Raw genomic sequence first — 24,973 nt, 5'->3', positions numbered from 1 at the left:
AATAAAATTACCGGCAAGTAGCAACAATAAATAAATAWATAAAATTAACAAACACAAAGATAGAGAACGATTTGCTGGCAAAGAGTCAGTATGTCTCAGGAACCTACTAGAACTTTGTGAAAAATAAGAAGCTTGTGGCTATAGGAAATTTTATTAATATAGTCTGCCTGGGTGTCCAAAAAGATCTCAAAAACAAAAACCTCGCCTCAGATATGCTTTTAAATAAACCAATGAGTGGATAAGAATGGCAGTTCTTGCTTGGATAAATAATTGATTAAAAGATGAGTCACAGAGGGAAAAACTATTTGGTCAGCGTTCACAGTGAAGGGATACCACCATAGCTGTGATTCATTCACAGTGAGCTGGGAAAGGAAATAAAATGTACCAGTGACAGTTTGCTGATTCTGTTTGTAAAACAGTAGGATTCAAGACAGGATAAAAAAATGGAAGGTAAAATCTATGTATATAAAATTTGTGGTACACATAGAAGAAAATGGTTCTAACTTAACATGTGAAATGATGGGCTTTGAAGTGTCCACTGCAGCTTTGGAATAAAATTTCAAGCTTTTATTAACCAGGAAAGTYAATTGAATGTTGGATTTTTTTWAATTTTTTTTTTTAAAGAAAGGTAGAGAAAATAGATCTAAAACACCACACAAAGCATGTAAGGCACCTCTATATCTTCAATATTGACAGCATTTCTGCTTCCATCAGTTTCAAAGAGTTTAAAATAACTGGAAAAAGTTCAAAGAAAACATCAAGGCATGAAGCAGAATGAGTAAAGATGTGGGACAGCTTCTGAACAGAGAATAAATAAACGTCAGCTAGAACTTTATTCTGCAAAAGAGATAATTGAGATGATGATTTTACTGGAGAGCTGGCTTGTCATGATCATCTTTCTACTATGCAACACTTTTTGTGGACAGCCCAAGYTGTCTGTGGTGTTCCCTGAGACTTTGAGGGAAACCCAGAGCAATCCCCACTACAGCCACAGWGCATTTCATGTTCTGGCATAGTGTAGTGTGGGCTACGTGTTAGCATTTGTGCCTCTGGTACACAGTGGTGGAGGGAATGTTGATTGGGAACACATCACACTATGAAGTGAGCACAATAAAATAAAATAAATTGCTCACTCATTTGTATCCACCAAAATTAGTATCCCAAAATACACGACTAGTTCAAATGCAAGTTTCATTGAAATGAATCCMATTTCAAGACAATAAACTGTTTTTTTATTCACTAAGTAGAAAAGATAGAATTGAGCATCTAAGAATATAAAATGAAGACCTTTTTTTTTTTTTTTTTYCCCYTTTTTTTTGTATTTCACTCAAATGGTAATTTAATCTCACCAATCCAGGAAAATACTTAGAAACCTTTCTTACTTTAAGTAATGTCACGGAAGTGAATCAGTAAATAAGTACTTCTTTACAATAGAGAATCCATTCAGTGAGACTTGTTTTATATTTTCAGAAATTAAACTGCTTTATTAAGTTCTTTGCCAGATCTTTGAACTCTTCCAGCTATATATTGTAGTAGTTTAATGTGTTATTGGCTTGTCTGGAAGGGAGTGATGTACTTGGACTTGAATAGGATGATTCAATACAGACACAAKTAGAAAAAAAAATGAAAATTGCTTTTCCTTAAAATATTGAAATTTTCATTTCACATATCCTTTATTTCTTCACCCATTCATTGTAAATTATTTTAGAACTAAGGTTCTTTGCACAGAGCAAAAGCATTGTAATTGAAATATAACAAATATAGTATTAAAGTTTGATCAAGTTAATGAAGGAAAAGACAAATACTTAACTCGATATAAGAGTGCACTGTGCACCTCTTTCATTTCTTGGAAGTCCTATCTTAGTACTGCCAAGATAAGTGTTTTTTAAACCTTACACTGTACATTTTGCATTAATAGTTAGGCTTTTATACCTCAATTTCAGAATTTTGGCATAATAYATGAAATATTCTGCTAACGCTAGGAGGTAATTCCTCCAAGTCCAGAAGAATCAGTAACTTAAAGCTTCCCAGGTCACATGCAGATTATCTGATGCCTTTGGATGTTGTGGCACTGGTCTTTTGTTTCAGCTGTGTGACTGTCCTGTTTTATCAGTTCTTTGCAAAACTATTTTTAGACATCTTCATTTTAGTAAATTAATTTCCTCTGTATATGAAAATTTAGAACTGATCAAGTAAGTATCGCAGAATCACACAATCAGAATGTTTAAGGTTGGAAGGGACCTCTAGAGATCATCTAGTCCAACCTTCCCGCTCAAGCAGGCACACCTACAGCATGTGGCACAGGGTGGCGTCCACGCACGTTTGGAAGACCTCCAGAGAAGGAGACTCTACAACGTCCCTGGGCAGCCTGTTCCACTGCTCTGTCACCCTCACAGTAAAGAAATTCCCCCTCACGTGGAGATGGAACTTCCATGTGATGGATGGAACTTGCAGCATTCACCCATTGCCCCTTGTCCTGTCACTGGCTACCACTGAGAAGAGCTTGGCTCCGTCCTTCCTACCCCTTTCATGAACATATTCCCCCTTTATGAACTTATACATGATAATCAGATCCCCTCTCAGCCTTCCCTTCTCCAGAGAAAAGAGGCCAGCTCACTCAGTCTCCCCTCATATGAGACATGTTCCAGTCTCTTAATCGTCTTTGTTGCCCTCTGCTGGACCCTCTCTAGAAGCTCCATGTTCCTCTTACACTGGGGAGCCCAGAACTGCACCCAGTACTCCAGCTGTGGCCTTACCAGAGCTGAGGGATCCCCTCCCTTGACCTGCTGGCAGCACTCCTCCTGATGCAGCCAGGATCCCATTGGCCTTCTTGGCCACGAGGGCACTGCTCACTCATGCTTAACTTGGTGTCAACCAGGACTCTGAGGTCCCTCTCCATGGAGCTGTACTCCAGCAGGTCAAGTCCTAATCTGTCCTGATGCCTGGGGTTATTCTTCCCCAGGTGCAGGACCCTGCACTTGTTCTTGTTGAACCTCAGGAGGTTCCTCTGCGCTCAACTCTCCAGCCTGTCCAGGTCCCTCTGAATGGCAGCACAAATATTAAGAGAAAAAAAAAAAAATGGTGTGGTGATTATTAAGATTGTCCTATATATCTGTTACTTTTGTATAGATATTGCTGCCTTGCTCAGACATCCTAACAAAAGCTATCTGTTCCTCCCTCTTCCTCATTTTTATGCACCAAAAGAAGAGGTGGATGCTTTTAACAAGATTCTTTAAATGAATAATTACCAATAGAGAGTCTATAAATATTGTGTGAAATATCATATATAGATTATTGCAAAGTTTTGTTGGAATTAAAACCGACTCTATTTTTGCAAACTAAAGAAAAAAAAAGTATATGTTATTTTACTGAAACTTAGCAGTGCTGTTTTAAATTAACTGAATGTTATGTTGCAATTAATGGTCTGTATTTCCAGGAGTTTCCATGTCTTCATGTAGTGTAAATGTAGTAGAATGGAGATAAATTAATCTCTGTAAAGATTGTATYGAACAAGTAGACAAAAGATGTTGTGCATTTTTGTGAGGTTGTATGTTTTATCATGGGAAACCTAAAGAAATATGGAATAGAATAATCAAAATCAGTGTTCCTAAGAGACTACAAATAAATCTCAGGAAGATATCAGAGAGTGAAGAAAAGTAATAGCATGAAACTTCTAAGCCATGTTTTGTACTATCAATTAAATCACTTTATCTGGGGGGATCCTCAGTCTTTCACCAGTACAAATAATTACAAAGCACAATATACTCTAGCTCCATATTAGTAAGGGAAAACTAAAAAGATTTAGTGATGTTGGGTTGATTGTATAAATAAAATTGTATGTACAAGATCAAACTTATTCTGTTTCCATAAGTTGAACTCCATCATTTTGCATCTTGTATGTTTTCTGAACTGAAAAAAAAAAAAATACAAATTAAATAAAAAAAAAAAAAAATCCCACATATAACTATCTTCTTAATAGTGTTATTTTATTATTGCTAACAAGTGAGATGTTTAAACTACTTCTTGGATTGTGATTTCTAAGATCATTATATGATTATTAAGGCAATATATATTTCTCTTCAAAAAGACATTGACTTAAGTAATCTCATGGCTGTTATTATTTCAGGCACATTTATCCAGCCACTAAATTGAGGCTAGATTGTGGTACCTGCTGCTGTTGCTTATTGTAGATACCAGACAAAAAGCTCAGAGCATTGATGTTCATATGTTTTTTTAGCGGGAGGCTGAATCCAGTAGCCTAGATTTTTTTTTTTTAATACAGTAAAAATATATAGGTCTGTGTTAAAACAAGTGAACCTTCAACTATAATAAGGTTTCCAGGAGAACTCCTCAGAAGACTATGACATGTCACTGAGATTTGTACCATATTCCACTGAACAGTTATTATGATTTTTTTGCCATTAAAAATATTTGGCTATTGAATGAAAGAATATAGCAACATGTGCCAAACAAATGTTGTCCTGTATAGTAACACAGCTGGAAAAAAAATCATGAGTTTGGGTTCTAAATAGTGGACAGAAGGTTCAAGTATGGGCCTTCACCTGTTAGAAGTTTCTTTGTGATGTATACAAAGTTGTGCAGATAGTCTGTTTTTATGACAATGCTTGCATTTTTGTGTTTGGGAAGTTGTTGTGGAAACAAAAACATTAAAGACACAGACAAACTAGTTTATGATTATTATAAAACAGATTACCTTTCATCCATACAGATTCTATTTTTATATATATATATATATATAACAATATGTAGCAATATTTGAGCTATAAAAAGTACTGCATATTTTAAAAATGTGTTATGTAGTCTTGAATTTTTTTCAATTATAATACAAAAATAACAGTTAGAGACTGACCTGAGGTTTCAAAGAGAAGTCACTGTAATGCTCTGAGATTCTTGGAGCTTTTGAAGATAGYAGTTATTTTCACAGGGATGGATCTTCATACTTCAGTTAGTATTTAGCCTTAAGCTATTTTCTTCAAACTTCCATTGTTTTAGGAAAGAGCTGAACTGGTTCCAATTGTATTTCCAGTCCAGAATACTTAGTAACTTCTTTTATATAGTATATATTTATTTAAGCAAAGACTAGTGTGTATACTTAAAAGAAGAAAAATAATGTACAAAATCATTAAAAAAAATCTCTTTGTCTTAATTCTTGYTAATTTGGTATAATTAACCAAAAGTAGATACCACCCAGGAACAGTATTATTTGTTTAAAAGGATAATCTACTTTTTGTTGGTTAAAAATATCTTCTACTTTATTTGTAGGTAGAAATAGGAGAAAAGTGTTAATTAAGAGAAAGAAAATTGTGGTAGAATTTGAATCCATGAAAACTTGCATAAATCGCATTGTCTTCCTATGTAGGTAGTGGGGAGGAGGAATTTTTAAAATGATAATAAACAACATTTATTTTCCCACAGAATAGTTTGTTTTATTTTTGAATTGGAAGATGAATAGATTCTCTGATGTTTCAGGGCCTGATTCTAGCCATGCTAGAATCTCTTCAGATATGTATGCAGGGCAAAAGGATTTATATGCAAGATATGACTGGTGGTGAATGCAAGTGATGCCAGATATAAGTGGTAATAAATCCAAGTGAATATAATGAGCAGTAGAAAATTTTGATAATAAGACTTACTTTTCTGCATGTTTTGTCTCCAGTTAAGCTCATAGCTTTTCTGCTTCTAAATTTATATCTGGTTCTTCAGAAAACAAAACAGATTACGGCTTCGCTTAGTGTATGCTGGGGTTTTGTTAAATTTGGTATTCCTGCAGCCACAGATGGAGTTGTGCCTTAGGAGCTACGGTGGAAGTTTGCTGTGAACAACAAATCTTGAAGCAGAAGAAGGCAGTGAGAAAGTGCCCAGATCATAGAAGGGAAAGGAGCAATAGTCTTGCATTTAATTTCAGAAACATCTGTGTCTCAGAATCAGACATTCACCTTCAGATTGACTTCCTTTTAATTTACACGTATGAAAGATAAGCGTTAAAACTAAGTTTTGGTCTGTAGCTTGGAAATGGGATTTCACCTAATATCAGACCTTTAAAATATATTTTTCTACCTCTGCTCCTTTCAGTAAAAGGCCATATAGGTGAATTCATTCATGATAGAAATGTTCCATTTTAATTTTAATTGCTGTTACATTTCTGATCTGTAATAAGACAGACCTCATTCAAACAGCCAAAACCTTGTATAGACTCTGAGCAGTGTGAATATTCAGGGACATCTGAAGGTCAAGAGCAAGCAAAACTGAGCACAAGGCATTCTTCTTCAGAAGAATGTCAGMTGTATTGACTTGGAACATCATCGTTAAGGCTTTTGTTACCATTGATCTGGTTTTCAATTCAATTTGACTCACATACTTAGTAGGAATTAATTCAGAAGAATATTGATGAATAAATTTGTCTCCTAAAATAAACAAATAGAACACAAAACTATGTGACATTCAGTGAATATTTACTGTGAAAGAAATCAAACTTACAGGTTCAATTGCTGAATAGTTTTATATGTGTATAAATTAATTTGCTTGTGTGTTATTGTCACTGCATCATAATAACATTTCCCAATTTAGGGTGTTGTTCATAATTCAAACAGTTCTCAGAATTCTGTTCAGAACTGCAATAATTGTCCTGCTCACCCAGAAGGATGAGAACGCAGTGATATAAGGAAAAGGAAGCATTATCAAATGGTAACCTTTCAGCCATGCTGTTGTGCTCAGTATGAAAGCAAAACRCTTGGTCTTACTCTAGAAGCAAAACTGTACCTTTGGAAGAGAATGAGAATATATTTCATTGCTAACAGAGAAACTAGTATCCTATTCTGTCTGTGTAATCCAGACTGTATTATCTTGGGGCAATAATGCGAGATAAGTAGTAGCGCCAGTATCCATAAGATTTGCTTACATGGCATTTACTGTTATGGAAAAATATGAATCTATAAATCTTGCCATTGACTGAACTGCTTCAACCTAAGTACTTTAGGATTTCCCTAAAATGGAGTTTAGTAGTAAAAGCGATGCAACAAATCATTCAGTTTTGCCAAGCTGTCATATTTTGTTCTGTGTACTCTGTAGTCACATCTCGAGGGTCCTACTTTTTTTTACATTATGTATTTTTTTAAATGTTATCTCTATTGTCTGAGAGCCCTGAGAAAAGGATGTGAAAAAAAAAAAAGAGAAATAAAATGAATCCTGTCTTGATAAATGCACTTAAAAGAGATATGCAAAATCCACAAATTAGAGCCAGCATGGAAAGGAAACATTTTCCTTAGTCTCATTTTGTCTTCCATAGCTACGAACACATAAGAAAATGGATGTATATGTATAGGTAGCTGCAGTAAATGTATTCRATCTACTATTAAAAAAAATCCCTTTTTATATCCTCTTTTTATATTATTACTACAGAAAGGCAACAGTGTAATGATGTTATTCCAAAGCTACTGGATTTGTCTTTTTGTATTGGATTTGTGTTAAAAGCTTCAGCACTACAGAGCTTGCATTATTTAATGATCTGCTGCACCATTAATTCCTTCTTGTGAGCGCTGAAATTGATTTTTTTTTCTTAGTATGTGTGGTTCATACTATTCCCTCTTTGGACATTATCTAACAATATAAAGTAGCTACAGAAGAGTAAGATACAGCACTAGTATCTTTCAATGCATTACTGCTTAGTAATTTTAAATTAAACGGATATACTAGTTTTCCCTTAAAAAAAAAAAGGGAAATTAAAAAATATCTCTCTTTGCAGTAATTTTGTTTTGTTCAATGCAATTTTTGCRCTGAAATCTCTATCTAGTGTTTTATAAAGGTCTTCCAAAAAGATATTAAGTAGTATAGATTGCATGCAGTCTCCTTCCTTGACTTTTTTTTTAAAATAAAAGTCAGTTTACACTTTATTATGTAAACATTATTTGAATCAATTATTTGAATCAATTCAATTATTTGAATTGAAATATGAGTAATCATAGTTCTTGYACTGTATTTGAAAGATTACAGCAAAATATTTGTATATATCAGTTAGTTAAAACTCTTCCTTATTTCCAGAAATCAAATAATAATAATGATTCATGTTACGAGCTTTTCTGAAATCCTGGTTGCAATTGGTAAATGAGTTCTTGGTATTACTGTAACTTTTTTGATTCATATTTTTCCATTATATATTTCAATATAGGTTAATGACAATACATCATAACCATATATTTGTGTATTTTTTTTGAATTCTCTATTTTACAAAGTACTGATATCGCTACTGAGTATGCACTAATGGCATTTTTTGATACCACCCAATGACAAGGAAAATGATGTCACAAGATACAGGAGCATTCTTCATGGAGTCTTTTTATATCTTATTAACTCTGACCCTTCAGATAACTCTTTTTTTCCCAGTGTTCCTTAGCATTCTTCATGAATATGCATGTTATACCTTCAGAAATCTGCACTTCTTAAGGTACTTTTAGTGTAAAGAGCTTTTCTCCATCACAATTGTTGTTTCAGCTGTATCTGCATTCGTAAATTAAATGAGTCCAGGACTGTTCTCTGAGGCTGAGGCTGATATAGAATGACCTGCCTTAGTGATCATTCAAAACAGGATAAAAAGTTCAAGCACAGTACATCCATCTAGAAAGTCATATACATTGGTATGTCTAGGAATATGGAGGGGTGATGACTACTTGGTTTGGGCTGAAACCACACCAGGGTCATTCCAAAAATCTAACAGAACAAACAAAGAGCTTCCAGTGTCCAAGAACATTATTTTGCAGTGTTTGTTAGTATACAAAAAACAAATGTGTCATGATAGTTTGAAAAATTTAACTTTTTGGAGACCAAGCAATAAATGATGTGGTTGTAAGACATATGTAAAATCTGATGTTTGAAATACTTAGTTTTTCATAATTACTATTATAAAGGCCAGAAAGTAAGTTATTATTTGTTAACTTTATGCACGCACAAGTAGAAATTGTTTCCAGTTGAGCTATTTTGGTTAGTGAATCAACAAATCAGCAACTCTATCATTAGAGCATGGCAAAAAATATATTCTTTCTGTCTTATAAATGAATTTGTCAAATTTAAAAGCATTCAATATAGTTTTGAAGACTCCACTATAATGCAGGTTAGCATAAATAGTATGAAGTGARTAAGTAGTTGACTGGCCCTGAAGGAGATCATCAGTTCATTTCAAATTCTACTGTAGATATTAATGAAGTTTGGGAAGCTACATTTTTCAACTTGAGACTGATAAAAAATGCAGTCTAACCTACTAGGAGGTAGCAACAATTTCTTTTTTTTTATCATTGCTGTTTATCATCTCTTTAACAATTTATCTATATCTATATCTATATCTACATATATATGTACCTGTGTCTGAAATAAATAGCTCAAAATATATCGCTGAACTGTGCGTTCATGTATGATTCAATATCATTCAAGTGATTSAGTATAATTACTGAACATCTGCTATAGGTTCTGAACTAAGTGTAACCTCTATATCTAAGTATATGGCACTTGGTTGTACMTGGCAAAATATTAGTGAAAACTTGTAAGATGAGTACTATCCTTTTTAGCTGCTATTTAATCTTTCATGAATGCTTTTRAATAGACAACTAGTGTCAAGGAAAATAATTTCAAATATTACTGGTGCATCCAAATATCATACAATAATAGATATATGTAAACATCCAAATATTATAGATTTAGTTTCCAGCAAAGGTTTTGGGAGTTCAGATGAGTTTCATGAGTTTCTGATCATTTTGTGCAAAGTAGCTGGTCTAGATCAAAAAAATATATCCTATTTCAATTTAAAACCCAATTTAAACACAATTTAAAGTGTTGCTTCATCTCACTTGTATGTCCTTAGTATATCGGAAAGATGGATTCACTTCTAGCAAAGATTTCAATTATCTCAATTTTGTCTTTTTTTTCTTACTTWAAAAAAAAACTTATGCAATAGTGTGCCTTTATTAAATTCTGTTGTTTTAATACATAGATGTCTATTATGTTTACATGTAATGTGTGAATTTATCTAGTGAGTTTTTATGCATATATATTCACTTCTTCTGCTTAGCAAATACTTACAGATGAAGACATTCATAGAAATCAAGCCTGTATTTGAAACAGAGAAATATGTTTAATGTATCAACTAACTGAACCAAGAAAACATTTTGGTATCAGATGTAAGAAATATATATTAATATCTACAGTGCATGTGTAACACATATAGTGAGTATATTATTATGCTAACACATATATGTACCTACATGTATATATATGTATATATACATATAGACACACAGATAGATAGACAATAATATATATATCCCTACTGTGCTATCCTAGTTTCTGGAGTCTATGTTCAACTAGTATATAAAGTCAGATTGCCTACCATATTATTTCTTCATATTGTTCCCATGGTCTTGCCTACTCTCATCTTTTACTGATGTGACTTGATTCTCAAAGCATTCTTCATTTCCAGTCAGAAATACGTATATCGAATAGATTTCATTGTAATTAATGTTCTGAACCATGACTGGTGGTTCTTTGGTCTAAAGTAGCTGTTATTTGTCATACCGACAGGTACACCTACTGCGAAATGCTGGCGATGAAGTTACCATCACTGTTCAGTACCTCAGGGAAGCTCCATCATTTTTAAAGCTCCCATTAGGTAAGGCAAATTAAAGGATAAGAATAATTTGTTTTCCTCTTTGCAGTATTTCTCATAAAAAGAAGACACTGAGAGAAATAGGAATTCAATTCTTGAGTGTTTTTCCACAAGAAACAGAAAATTATTTATGTACTTTATTGCTTAACTTTTAAAAATCTAATGTCTGCTGCATGATTGCTTCCGTATACTTTGTTCAAAATGAACTTGAAAAATCATTAAAATGAAGTGCAATCATAGATGCTTTCTGAAAGTTTCTCACATTAGTTTGGATTGGATAAAATAAGGAAGTATTTATAAACATTTGAATCCTACATTCACAGTGAAAGTCAGGGATTTTTACTCAGAGTCATCATAAAATGCAGCAGTACACTTTCRCATAAAACAAATGCATGACATTATTTATATTTAATATTCACAATATATGTAATAGGTAATAAACTATATTGGAATTTTGATTGTTTTGTCAAGAAGAATAATGACGTGCCACGTGTAATGAATCCATAGGATTAAGAGAATTTAGCAAAACAGATTTAAGATGTGTCTGTTTTGGGTTTTTTGTGTAAATAATATTCAACTGTGTACTTGTTTTTTATTGATTTGAACAGATCAAGATTTGCTGGTTAGAAAATGAGTGTCTGTTATTTCATCTAGATTCTTATTCTTTGCTCATTCTTAAGCAAAGTTGCCAGGCCTTTTCTAAGGTGAACTATACTTTTAATCTTAAAACCCTTATTTCTCTGCTTATAGTTTATCATTTCYGTTTAAAAATTGAATATAGATTAATGAAATTCAAAGAAATCTTACCTTAAGAGATTGTTGTCTCTTGGACAGGAATCAAAGTTTTTAGTGAATTAGTTGTTAAGATTCTTTGCTGTGGATGGAACTGAGTCCGTTACACATTTGAAAGCTTAGCAGAGCATTAAGGGCTGTGTAGGGCCCTTTTAGATAAGGATCACTGCTGCTGAAAAGATTTCCTGAGAACATTTTATTGTCGATCAAGAATTTTTTCTTTTTGATAGTTAGACAAAATAACCGGAGTATTCTGAAGTTGCAAGGCTTGTAGTGTAATTAAAATTCATTATAAGCTTTTCCTTCGATTTTATTTTGTGTTTTGTCCAGTGTTTTGACTGGAATGATATTATTTCAGATTTGTCTATKGGAGATTTTCTCTGACATAATTAGTAAGTCAGATAATTTTTTTGCTTAGATGTTTATTGTAATTCATTGACTGAAATAAACAGCCATCTGTGGAAGGGGCTCTGGTGACCTTCTAGGTCTAGGAAGTTTATGATTTTTAAACTTAAAACCAGAATCCACGTCAYATTAAAATAAAAATCAGAGTATCTAATTTTTTAAATTAAAAAAATCAGAGTGCCTCAGTCAGAAATAATAGAAATGAAAAAGGGTCATAAATAGCTCCCGTACCTGAACAATTGCAAAAGAATTCTTGCTTTCAGATTTAGTTTCATCTAACTGAGTGCTCTCTCAACTTATCATTAACACTGCAAGTCCCCTGTGACACTTTCGCTCACCTCTGACTTCTGACTCTGCTTCCTGGAAGCCTCAAGAGTGTTCCAGTCTCTTTTCATGAACKGCAAACTGCTGTATTGTTGCTACATCTCTTCCTGTGACTCTTTCTCACCTTGAAGACTAAGTTGCATTCTCTCATTGTACTCAACTGTTGTTCAAGTAAAGGTCAATCTTCTTCTCAACCAGAAAATCCTTCTGAAAGGATTCTGAAAAAGGATTCCGATAGGATTCTAAAAGWAAAAAAAAAAAAAAAAAAACAGCCCAMCTGKTAAATTAAACATGTACAGCCCATCATAGTCTGCATTCACATTTCTCATAGGTTGATTGTCTAATTACGATTTGGGGGTGGTAAGATGAGAGCTAAGTAAGAAAAAGATGGTGAAAACCTCATAGTGTATGAAATGCATAGTATCTGCCATGAATTTCCATCGGGATGTTGTATAGATAGTGTTTCTTGAACTACTGTTTCAGAGTTTGCCTGGTACTAAACTCATTGGGCTTGAAGTCTCATCTACTTGAGCATAGACTATGGGAGCAGATRGTAAAAGTTTTACTTCACATGAGTACATTGTGTGTTGTATATTTACTGTCCTTTTATCTGACTCTGCTTGGAGAGAGGAGAGAACAGCACCTTCCATGAAAGCATTGGAGCAAACACAAGGGCAGTTTCTAAAGTGCTAACTGTGTGAGAGAGCAGTCCATGAGTATGTGAGGCACAATGAACAGGGAGCAAGAGAAAAGACTTGTGAACTCAACTGCAAGTTTGAGAGGGGACAGAGACTGAGAGAGGCTATGTAGAGTTTGTTGTGACTTAGGAAATCACAGAAAACTGTTCAATTGGAAAGCACACTATAAGAAAAGGAGAAGGAAAAATTGTTATTTAGCCATTCTAAGTTTTTCCATGCCACAGATGTCAATTTTCTCTGTTTAAAACAATAATTCTAATAATAAATTCTAATGCAATGTAAAATGTATTTTAGTAAAACCTGGATTTAGAAATTTAGAAATCTCTAAAATTCATGTATTTCATAGGTTAAATTAATAGTAGAGAAAGGATAGTTCCATTTTAAGAATCTTACTCATGTATTTGTCATAATTACAGGAGATAATGGAGTCCCCAAATAGCATTGAGGGAATCTGCAATGGACAACTGAATGTCAACTATTTTATTTAAATGTTTTTATCAAGAATGTAGAAATTATTTCCAGCAAGTTATGGTCATCTACCAATCCTAATACAAATTTTTATGTTCATATACATGAAACTCTGMATAAAATATTTTAGTTACTACTATTTGTGCATGGGTTAGACATRTATAATGAAACTATATCTAAACTACCTAAATATCCAAATGTTTTTAAAATAAATATTAAAACAAGATTAATTAAATTAACAGCCATCAGCCAGTTTCCATGGCTATCACAGATATACAGCCATTACAAATGCCTCACTTAAAGATATACAGAAATTATGTCAAATTAAAACATGCTGGAACTTCAGAATCAGGGTATTATTGTGAAATTTCAGCACTGAAGTGASAGAGATTTGTTATGGAGAAAATGAACTTTTGTTGAACTACTGTTTTGCTAAATCCTTCAGATATGTGGAATGAATATGTATGAAAATATATGTCCAAGAATGACTTTATGACTTCTGTGATGTTAAACTTGAAAAACCTATTAATGTGAAAGGTTTAACATACAATTTCAGGTGACTTCTTCAGATAGAAAAAGATGAGTTTTCAGTGGTGAAGAATACAATGCTGTGAAATTGTTTTTATGTACTWTTTTGATAATATTAAGTCCTGTCTGATGGTAATTGTRTGAAGTATGTTATTGGATCTATATATTAAGATTGTACATTTTWAAAAAAATGTATAATGACGTGACTTTGTACTGCTTCTATTGCAAAAATAGGTTATTAAATAGAGATGCATTAAGCTAACCTAGAGTCAACTTAACCATTAAGGCAGTATAATGATGTATAACTGTTAAAGAGTTATCTTAGAGATATTTTTTGAGACTATCATAGTGCAACATGGACATTGCAAAGTGACTTCTTGCTTTTAATCTCACTGTTTTAAAATGTACCTCATACTTTAACATAATGGGCACTTGTAACAAAAATATATGCATTATTAAAGGGTATATATCTGTACAGTTAGTGCTAGCCTAAGAGATTCTTACTAGCTTTTTCTATAAATACAGACCATGGTTATGCTGTAAGATGAGTCACTCAATAGTGAATAAGAAATGTATTCATAAAATTAATGGGATTTGTGTAACTAAATTACTTACTTGGTTTTAAATATATCATTCTCAGTGCAAAAAGGCTTAATCCTGCTAACAGTTAAGCATATTAAGTTCAGCATATCCCTTGAGCACAGTCTTTATATAATGATATCAGTCCGGCAGCTTTTATCTTTCTAGACGTATAAAGTAGCGCGTATAGCAGACACATTTTATTGGCTGTCATTCTAAAATGTAAGCAATGTTTCTCTTTTGGTGGTTTATATTGAAAGTTCTCATTGTACCTTCCTTTTTTAGTTCAAATATAATATATTAACATAATATGGTAACAATATATAATATAATGTAATGTATTAACATAAACGGTTTTCTTTGATCTGATTTCAGGTTCCCCTGGACCATCTAGTGATCACAGCAGTGGAGCTTCATCACCTCTCTTTGACAGTGGCTTACATTTAAATGGAAACTCAACTAACACGGTAATCAAGTTAGTAATAAAAACATGATATAAACTATGTAAAATCACTTTTCATTCTGATATTCAGAATGTTAATGTAAGGTTTTTATTTATTTTTTATTTATAAATACATATGCTATAAGATTCTGGATTTACAACATCCTTGAATTTCTAAATTCGTATTCTGAGAAGCTTTTAAGAGTGACCACAGTAGGACTAGGTCACTGTATTAGGGAATATGAGTTCATGTTGGCTTTTGACAAATTTTATTCACTTTATTAAAGCTAAAAATACTGACTTACCCAYGGAATTCTGAAAGGAATTTAAAGATTGAATTCCTGAAGTAAGTGTTCATGRTAGTAAAGAAAGTGAAAAAAAATGGGAAGAAATGAAATGAGGAAGGGCAATTACGRGGAATAATAATCAGTCCTTTAATCTGTAAGATGACTAGTTCTTTTATCCTTCAGCAAATAGCTATGATTGAAGCATACATAACAACATTAAAAGCATAATATAAAATGAGGGTTTCTCTTTTTCCTTTCTGAAGGAAAAAGACTAGTTGGCAAAGCCAAAGAAGATGGGTTGTCTTGGTGGTCATGTTGCTATCTTTTAAAAATAAGATTGAAACTGGAAATAGCAGTTGTACAAGGAAGGACCATCTTGGTGACAATTTCTTTAGATCCAAGCTAATTGCAAATCTAATTTTTTCACTTGGATATTATATTTTACATAAAGTATACCCAATGTAGAGCAAGCTGTGATTATTTTACTTTTTCTATTTGACTCATCAAAAGATACCARTATCCCTCTGCTTCCCACAGCACTTTTCTGAGCAGTGGCTCTCTAAACTAATCCTTAAAGCTATTTTTCATCTGACTGAAAATCAGAGCTTCATCTATGCTGTGATATCTGTAACATAGTGCCCATGATCCAAAGTGAGTCTAGATATGAAAAGTTTCATATTTATTTATTTGCAAGTAATTATTTTGTTTAGATTATATTGTTTCATTACCAAAAACTCCAGTCGRTCATCAGGGTCCATCATTCTGCTGTGCTGGAGGGATGCGTGTGTACCATATCATATCATATGCATGTGAGCATATGATATAAGTAGAGGACTATGGTCAGATGATTGCATGTGATTGCATTAGCATTTTTTAGTAAATTAATGCCTTTTAAGTGCTAACATGAGTGTTCCATAATAACTTACAAAAACTATTATAACTGCACTTTGGGAATTGCACATTTTGAACTCTGCACATTATGAAAGAAAAGTAAGTGGCTGGAGACATTTAGATTTGTAAGAGGTTAGTTTAGAATTGTCGTTTCCAAGGCAGCATGCAAAAGACTGTGAGTAAGCTTGAAATATAGGCAGAAAAACAGAAAGAAAAAAAAAGAGAGAAAATGCCTAGGAAATTACTTGGTTTTTATATAGCACTTTCTTTTTCTAAAATTTGACATAAGCTCACATGAGGACACCCTATGGCTTAGGAGTGAAATGAAAGAGAAAAATCTACATTTTATCTAGCCTAGAAAAAATGTTATGATATCCCTTCATATGAAACAATATGACAAATTACCAAGTTTTTCCTGTGAAATAAAAAAGAAGCACTGTAAATATCCTAAGGAAAAAAAAAATGTATTTTGAGACACGGAAAGTATATAGTCAATTTTTTATCAAAAAGTAAGCTGTGAGTGATCAGAACTTCAAAAGAGGTTATGAATGGGTTTTAACTACTAGCTAGTCGGTGCTTCTGTTTTTTTTTTTTTTTTAAATTATATGCTTTTGTTTTTAGGGGAAGGGAAGAGCTGGACTACCATTTCCTCTGACATTTGGTCTCGGTTTACTTAAAGTTGAGAGTTTTTAAACTGCTTTAATTTTACCTTAGTAGTAGAGATGTAATTCACTTGAATAATCTCTTACATCTGTGAGATTTTATTGCAGTCATATCTAACTTCTTAACCACAGTCAGATCAGTGCTATATTAGGCAGTGCACATATATTAACGGGTGGAAAAGCTATTGCAAAGCACGCAGTGCAAAGAAAGGGTTAGAAATGAGAGAAAGGGAATGACTGTTATGCCAGTTTTACAAGCATAACATAACATAAGATGTTCATAACATAAAGTTCAGCATGTCTCTTCTGAAAAACAGTGTAAAAGAGATACTTCAGMTAAATGCCAGGCCATAACACATGACACAGTAGAATATGTTGTGGGGATACTGACTTATATCATATAGAAAGTAGTCTAGTCACGTTAACATACAGCTATGTCACGTTAACATACAGCCTAACACACCATTTTCAGTTCTGGTGCTAGTCCTATGTCACACATACTTTTATGATCATAACTGTGCAGAATCTCTTATATGTACTATGTGCTATCATCTCCAGGATTTATATACAACCTTCCTACACTCTTTGAGCAATATGCAATACAGTCAGAGTTTTCAGTATTGCATGCACCAAAACAGTACAGCCTTTCAGTAGTGACTTCCTAAAAATCTATGCACTACCTACTTTCTTGAGCATAAGGAAATGTGTTGAAATGCCCTCTTTTTATCTAATCATTTTGTGCTTTGGCACTGTAACAAAATGCTATAGGAGATGGAAGTGACAGATACATTCATTTGTATATGATTCACAGTCTACTGAGTACTATGTGAGGGAAACAAAAAACATTCATGCGTCAATGCTAGAGGAAGAGCTGGTCTCAAGGGAAGGKCTTACAGGTAATGTACCACAATGATTCACACTACAAAACAATGGGGATCATACAATATGGTTATTTTTGCTGTCCAGATGCCTTGGGTTTCTGGCTGACTAAGAAAAAGCAAAAGCCTGAAATAAATTTTAATAAAACCATGTATTGCAATACAATAAAAATACAATGAAATTATTATTATTCAACAAGGTAGTTGCTGGACAAATGGCGAGAATGTTCATTTGTTTGAAAATCCAGCTTCCCTGAGATAAGGTAAATGGTTTCAAAGTGGTACTCTGATAAGTGAGCTGAGATCAAAGTAGACCATGATTTTCCATGTGTTCATGTAATTTAAGAATTCTAATTATATTATGAAAAAGTATGTGGTGAAGTTAGGTTGGTTAGGTGAAATTAAAGAAACATTTAGGATTTTCTATATTTCTTTTAAATCTTTATTTCCTTAGTTGCTTTATTTCATCTATTAAATCAAAATGTTTCGCATGAAGAAATGCATTGTCTACTTCATTACTTGCTAAGCTTATAAAGAAGAAAAAATGCAGATTTCCAATAATTAGTGGGACCTATAGGATGTAAATGTTTAATATGCTAAACAAGACACTGGATTCAGAGTAAAAATTATAGCTCAGTCAAGTGCATAAAAGGCAAAAAAGGGAAAAGGCTCCAAGAAAGGGGATGGACACTCCAATACAGAGTTATGCTGGTGAATACTTTTAGTAAGTCATTTGCTATTGAACTGTGATGCAGTTACTGCACTATATCTGAAAGCTTCAATGATTTTATTTTTGATTGGTTATATGACATCTTCCAATTTGATATAAACACATTATTTATCATTCTGAAGTTTTATTTTATTCTGTATTTTTGCTATCCTGGAGCTCATTTTAAAAAGTTTCAAGATTTCAGATCAATACTTTTTATATTAGAATCATTTAGCAAGTGATACCAGTAGACTTACACATTCCTTGATCTGGAAATTCATGATATTTTTACTGAGAATGGAAGTATTATACATACAGGTCTTGAAGCTTTAAATTGACATTTAATTTATACTGCGTCATATAGTAATGCATGTGCATAAAATGTAACAAATATAAAGAGTGCTTTATAGTACTTTAAGAGTACTGTCACTCTTAAGGTGTCAGTGCTGGTTACTGTCATGAAACTATCATCATTATCTGCTGAACAGAAGATAAAAAAAAAAATGCTATAGATGAGCTAGGTGCACTTAAATATTTTGGACCGCTACTGGCCTGAGGACCAATATGAAATGAGATAAATACACTACAAATAAGTACATTTCTCTTACTTCATGAATAAATTTGAAATGGCTGTCTCTTCTGCACACTTGGGAAAATAATCTGAATTTTCTCTTCAATTTTCTCTTGCTCCTTTCAGAAGGTGACATAGAAAAATAGGCTAGAAAAAGGCAATTTATTAATCCCTTCTTATGCTTTCACTATAGAATTGTATGTGAAATTATTTTGATATTGAGTAATAAAGTTGGTTAGTTCAGATCTAGATGTTCAAAAGCACTGCCTGTCTTTAATTCTCATTCAGATTAGAGTTGACTGGCATTTTCACTGTGATATTATCTGTTAATACTTTCACCAGGCAAAGTTCTTCAGACATTGAAACTTGTTAGTCATTTCTTCTGCACAAAAGTTAAACACTGTTAAATTTCCCACTAAAGTTTTAATTGAATATGGTTTTGTTCTTTAACATAGAGTCCTAGCAACGTGAAAAGAAATGTACAATAAGACTAGGAAGTCTTCTTAGCTTATAAATAAGAAAACACTGAGCACTATTTATTATTTTACAATATCTAATGCTAGAAAAAAAACAGTTAAAGCTCAGTTAAAACATTTTATTTCATCAGATGTTCACATTCTATCCAGAAGGTAAGTTTAAACATTTTTAGTAAGACTAGCCTTATTCTGTTTCCACTGGAAAAAAAAAAACACACCAAGAAAGCCCATATAAAAGCGTCTGACTTTGGGTGGTCTTTTTAAGACTTCTGGATGTACACATAACACAGAAGTGCAGCATGGAACTATGGAACTAGTATGCCAATGAGAATATAACTTAAGTTGCATTCTGTATTGATTCTGGTTTTATTTATTATTTTTACATATTTTCTCCATGAACAGCTCTTTCTTATTGTGAACAAGTTGTTTTCGTATTTTTTACTTTCTCATTTTACTTCTCATCAATAGCACAGAGGAAATGACTTAAATAAAACTAAGTTTATTATTTACCATATTATCCTTTCTTATATACTTGGCATTTTTCTTTACCCTAGCTGCTTTATTTTTTTTAATACATTTCATTTACTATTAAAATATTTTGAATGTTTTGCCTAACTGATGAATCCTGGGGTGCAATTCGTCTTCTGCCTGGTCACTAGGAATCCACGTTAGCGTTAGCGGTTTTGCTCTGTGGATTTTACTGGTTGTATTGAGTAGTCCGGCCTTGCACAGATACATAAAGGAATTCTTTGGAGCAAGTGTTACATTACGGAATGATGGTCTTCTGTAAGGCCTAAGACATACAGGAGTCCAGGAGGAGAGCTCTGCATAAATGACCTTTACAATGGATTGTTGGACAAAATGATCTGTTCTTCTCTGTCACCATCACTTGTGCTGCCTATGATGAAAATGTCTCAAAATGGTCCAAATTAGTTTGTAGAAAGAAGTCAGAAACTTGAAACTCTATTTTAAGAATAAGCAAACAAACTAGTGACAATTTCTCAGCTGGTGACAATGGAATGAGTAATAGGAACAGCAGTCCTCCAAGTACCCTTGCAAGGAGCATCAGAAGCTTGTGGTAAGTAGGAAGTACTTACATATGTTAGGATTCACAGGACTGAAGAGTAAATGAGGAAGCTGAAAAAAAATAGTAGTAAAATGAAGCTTTTCTAATATATACTAGTAATATATATTTTAGTATGTATCGGACAGTTCCGCCTATTGTTGCCCTAGTTAATGTAGATTATTGTTCTAAATAGCAATCCTTCATAATGATGAGCATGGAAACAGAGAAGCAGAGAGTGATGCCTTGTGTCTGGGTATGAGTGAAAGGCACAGCCGGGGTGGTTCCAAGGTTGCTGGAGATCTCCAGCTTTCCTCATACAGGCTGTCATTGGCCTATGCAGAAGTAATAAAGAAGAGGCAACAAGCTCTCTCCCAAAAATTCCATCCAATCTAATTCCTCAAGTCCCTAAGGATGTGCACTTCCACAGACTGTGTAGAATTGTAAAATTTGGCCCATGCATGAGCTCCTTTCTGTGTGCAGGGATACTTCTTTTTTATCTGAGGGTGTGGAAAGGACACCAAAACTGTCTGCAATAGGTGAAATTAGAATATATTCAAATTTGCAGTATGACTCCATATTCTTTTCAGCATTATTTTCTTTATTTTTCTATTATATACCTGTATATARTATTTTCTGACTGCAGTTATATTTTGATGAGAATCACAATTACTTTTTTTTTTCCCTGAAATTTAATTAATTTGTCTCCCTGCCACAATCTTCATCTCCCCTCTCAAAAAAAAAGGATATAGCTGGAAGGGCATTCCAGGCAAGGTCACTGAGGCTGCTCAGGAACCAATTAGATACTAGCCTTAGGGAAGTAAATTAACGAAAAAGGTGCAAGATCCTGTCAAATAATCCATATCTATTCTCAGAAAATATCTTAGTCAGGCTTGTACCTTATTGAATCATTAAAAAAAAAATGTAAGAGTACCTGGCAGCACAACTATAATGAAATATTAATTAATATTTCCATTGTAAATCACTTCTGGATAGATTAATATAATTGAAAAGTTTTACATTTGTTCCTCACCCGTAGCAGAAATACAGTCTGACTGATTTAAACACATAGCTGCTGCATATCAGGGCAGTTCAAGTTTCTACTACAACTTATGTAAGCACTGTATATAGGTGTTCATGCACTAAATTAAAAAAAAGGAAAGTCTGTGAGAGCAGCCATTCAATTTTAAAATCATACATGTGAGACAGTGTTAAAATCATTTTTTTTTTCCCTGTGGTAGAAAGAGAGGAGGCAATGTCTTGTTTCACATGCTGTTTCACCTTCTTTCCATTTAATTAAACAATGCCTGMCAATTAAAATAATGTAGAGTAGAGCTCTGTAATTAAAAGTTGCTGCTTCCACTGAATTTTAAAGACATCCAATTACTTGTCCAAATTGTTATTTCATCTGGAAGACCTTGTTTCCTATATAGAAGCCTTTATCTATTAAATGATTTGGTGAGGCATGCTTTACCACCTAATTACTGTCATTTTAAAGCTGTTACGGATTTGTGCACCTGCTTCTAAGCATTCCATTAAAAGTAAATAAACACCAACCTTCTGCTGAATTGATGCTGCATCAAAGTAATGCATAGGTATTTTGATGTCATCATTAAATGAATTCTGARATTAGAGCAGCACTCTAATTGACTCTTGTTTACAGTAGCTATCCCTATAGGATGTTTCATTAGCTGGGCATCACAACAGGTTAAAACCGATCCAGGTTAAAACTAAGGTGGCAAATTTATTCACATATTTATACAAATGATGATTGTGTGGGGGGTGGCAGCAGTGCATTGTTTTGGCAATGATTCTAGAATATATAGACTTTAAAAAGGAAAAAAATAAATTAAAGCCTACTTCAGAGTGGTGCRACTTCACAGGGTATTGGCTGGATCTGAGGGTTTTAAGCTATACAGGATGAGCTTGCCAAGTTTTCAAGTTCTCTGCCCCTCCACTGCCAATTTACCACTTACCAGTCTACTTCTGACAAACCCCAAAACAGTTTCACTAATCAGAACTAATGTAACTGAGCACATTCAAAGACTTGTATCATACCTTTGGAAGCTAAAAAACTCTAAAACCCTTTCCCAGAATTACCTTTAAGACAAATTGGCCTACGTTGAAAAGCTTATTACTTTCAGGGGTTTCTTTTGAGTATACTCTAATATATCTAGTAATGGAGATTTGATAAACACTCTAAGTAATGGAGATTTGAAATGACATTCTAATTTGTACCAAAAGGATGCAGAAAAAGTTAATATATACTATATTCAAAGTTTTACCAGAATTCATCAAAACTTGTTGTCTAGTGTTTTCAGTTATAATTAAAAAGTTAAAGTACAACTTTATAGAATCACAGAATCTTCAAGGTTGGAAGGGACCTCTAGAGATCATCTAGTCCAACCTTCCTGCTCAAGGAGGGACACCTACAGCATGTGACACAGGGCGGCATCCAGGAGGTTTTGAAGATCTCCAGAGAAGGAGATTCCACAACCTCCCTGGGCAGCCTGTTCCACTGCTCTGTCACCCTCACAGTCAAGAAGTTCCTCCTCATCGGGAGATGGAACCCCTTGTGTTGCAGCTTGCACCCGTTACCGCTTGTCCTATCACTGGCTACCACTGAGAAGAGCTTGTCCCCTTCTTCCCTGCATTCTCCCTGCATGTACTTATACATATTAATCATATCCCCTCTCAGCCTTCTCTTCTCCAGAGAAAACAGGCCCAGTTCACTCAGTCTCTCCTCATACGAGAGATGTTCTAGTACCTGAATCATCTTAGTTGCTCTCCGCTGTACCCTCTCTAGGAGCTCCGCCCTACCCTCTGGGGAGCCCAGACTGCACACAGTGTAACTAACTAACTTTAGTTATACTTAGTATAAAGAGTTAAATATTGAATATATTTAAAAGATTGACTTCATAAATTTTCAATGTTGCATTATCAAATATATTAATGTAGCTAACATTTCCATATACATATTCAATAAAGATGTCTTTTTGTTCTGAACCTTTAAACAATGCTTACTAAACAGTAAATACAAAAAAAAAAAATGCATTCAAAGATAAATAATATCATCCTTATCACCTTTTCTTTTATTCACAGTAAACAACATGCAGTAATCTAGTATTAACCCTGCTTTTCCATGCGCATGTTCTTAATAGGAAAAAAAAAAACCTTTTACAGGACAAGTTCAGCAGTTTAATAATATACTTTCAATGATAAATTTCCTAAAAAAAAAAAAGGTGCATAATAAATTATTCATCAATATATTACAGAAGGCAAGAGAAACTCACAAAAGATTAGGCTGTAATTTTCTCCYATAGATATCCCACTTATTCATTTCCAGTAAGTTAGTTTTCCCTTTCTATCTTAGTCAAAACAATAACTTCATTGAAGGTTAGGTTTCAATGTAAGCATTCAGTGATCCATATGTATTTGATCCAAGTTTTCTTAAAAGCTGTTGTAAGTATCTTGCCAGTCTTTTGAAACCTGGGAACATGCAAGTAATTGCAAAAAAAATGAGAGGTTTTGATAGAATACAAAAATCTTACAGAACACAAGCATTTTGTAAAATCTTTTGCACTGATTGCATTATTAACTGGTTACATTATGTAAAGTAAATCTTCTTACACTTCATAAAYTTTTAAACCCAACTTATTGAATGTTTAAACCTGGAGTTTTATCTTTGAACATTGCTTTCTTTACTAATACTTTGTTCTGTATTCCTTTCAAATATTTACTGAGTAGTAAATGCCAGATATATCCAGAAAACACATATGAGGACATCAGTTTATGTCTTTCTCCATCCCCAATGGAGAAACATCACTGGTAGGAGGAACAGAGCAGTACCAGCAAACACATAACTGAGTTGAGAAGTGACAAGGAAGGTAGAGCGCCCCACATCTTCTTAGCTATTTCTTGACCACATGCTTCCAATAGCGTTTTGTAACAGCAGSAGAAATAGCTTCAAATATCTACAGTTTGCCAGAGCCTATCAAAACAGGACATGGATGGGCATTCAGTTATCAGTAACTTCTGGAGATAAAAGTATTCCATAAAGTGAAGGTGAGGTGCTCTTTTTTCAGTTAAAAATTGCTACAAAGACTAAGACTGCATTGCTTGGAATAAGAAAACCTCAAATCCTTGACTTGTTCCATCATCATTACTGTCCTAGGCTGCAAGAGTCATTGAAAGCTCAGATTTTGGTAAAAAAAAAAAAAAAAAGGCTTCTGCCCTTTTTTTTTGTTCTTTCTCAAARCTGGTGAGAATTGAACAAGACAGCATGGTAGTTAAGAAAAATAAAGTCCCCTCTTTAAAGGGAACAAATACTTGATGCTAATCAGTTCAGTCTTCTAAAAATATACCCTACCAATTATTGTTACCTCTTTTTCCTTGCCTTCCTTGTGCTATGACAATGTTTGCAACAGATATTCCGAGTGTATTCCTTCATCTTCATCCATTATGAAGATTTTGAAAGACCAGCCTTCGTATAAACCAAATTGTATTTGCAACCTGAAGTAAAAAGTATAAT

At 33.5% G+C, this 24,973-nt stretch overlaps 1 protein-coding gene across 1 annotated transcript in view; it reads left to right on the top strand.

Moving 5' to 3' along the window:
• The window catches only part of SNTG2 (syntrophin gamma 2), a 126,919-nt gene that overhangs the window by 33,715 nt on the left and 68,231 nt on the right, over positions 1-24,973 (top strand). The window contains exons 7-8 of the mRNA XM_026037069.1: positions 10,585-10,672; positions 14,839-14,930. Of these exons, the coding sequence (XP_025892854.1) occupies positions 10,585-10,672; positions 14,839-14,930 (180 nt within the window). The remainder of the gene's footprint in view (positions 1-10,584; positions 10,673-14,838; positions 14,931-24,973) is intronic.

The sequence above is a fragment of the Nothoprocta perdicaria genome, unplaced genomic scaffold, assembly GCF_003342845.1.
Source record: "Nothoprocta perdicaria isolate Ctin4 unplaced genomic scaffold, notPer1 scaffold_19, whole genome shotgun sequence".
Classification (NCBI taxonomy): domain Eukaryota; kingdom Metazoa; phylum Chordata; class Aves; order Tinamiformes; family Tinamidae; genus Nothoprocta; species Nothoprocta perdicaria.
Note: the sequence above shows the minus strand (reverse complement) of the source record. Positions and strands in the feature narration are given on the sequence as shown.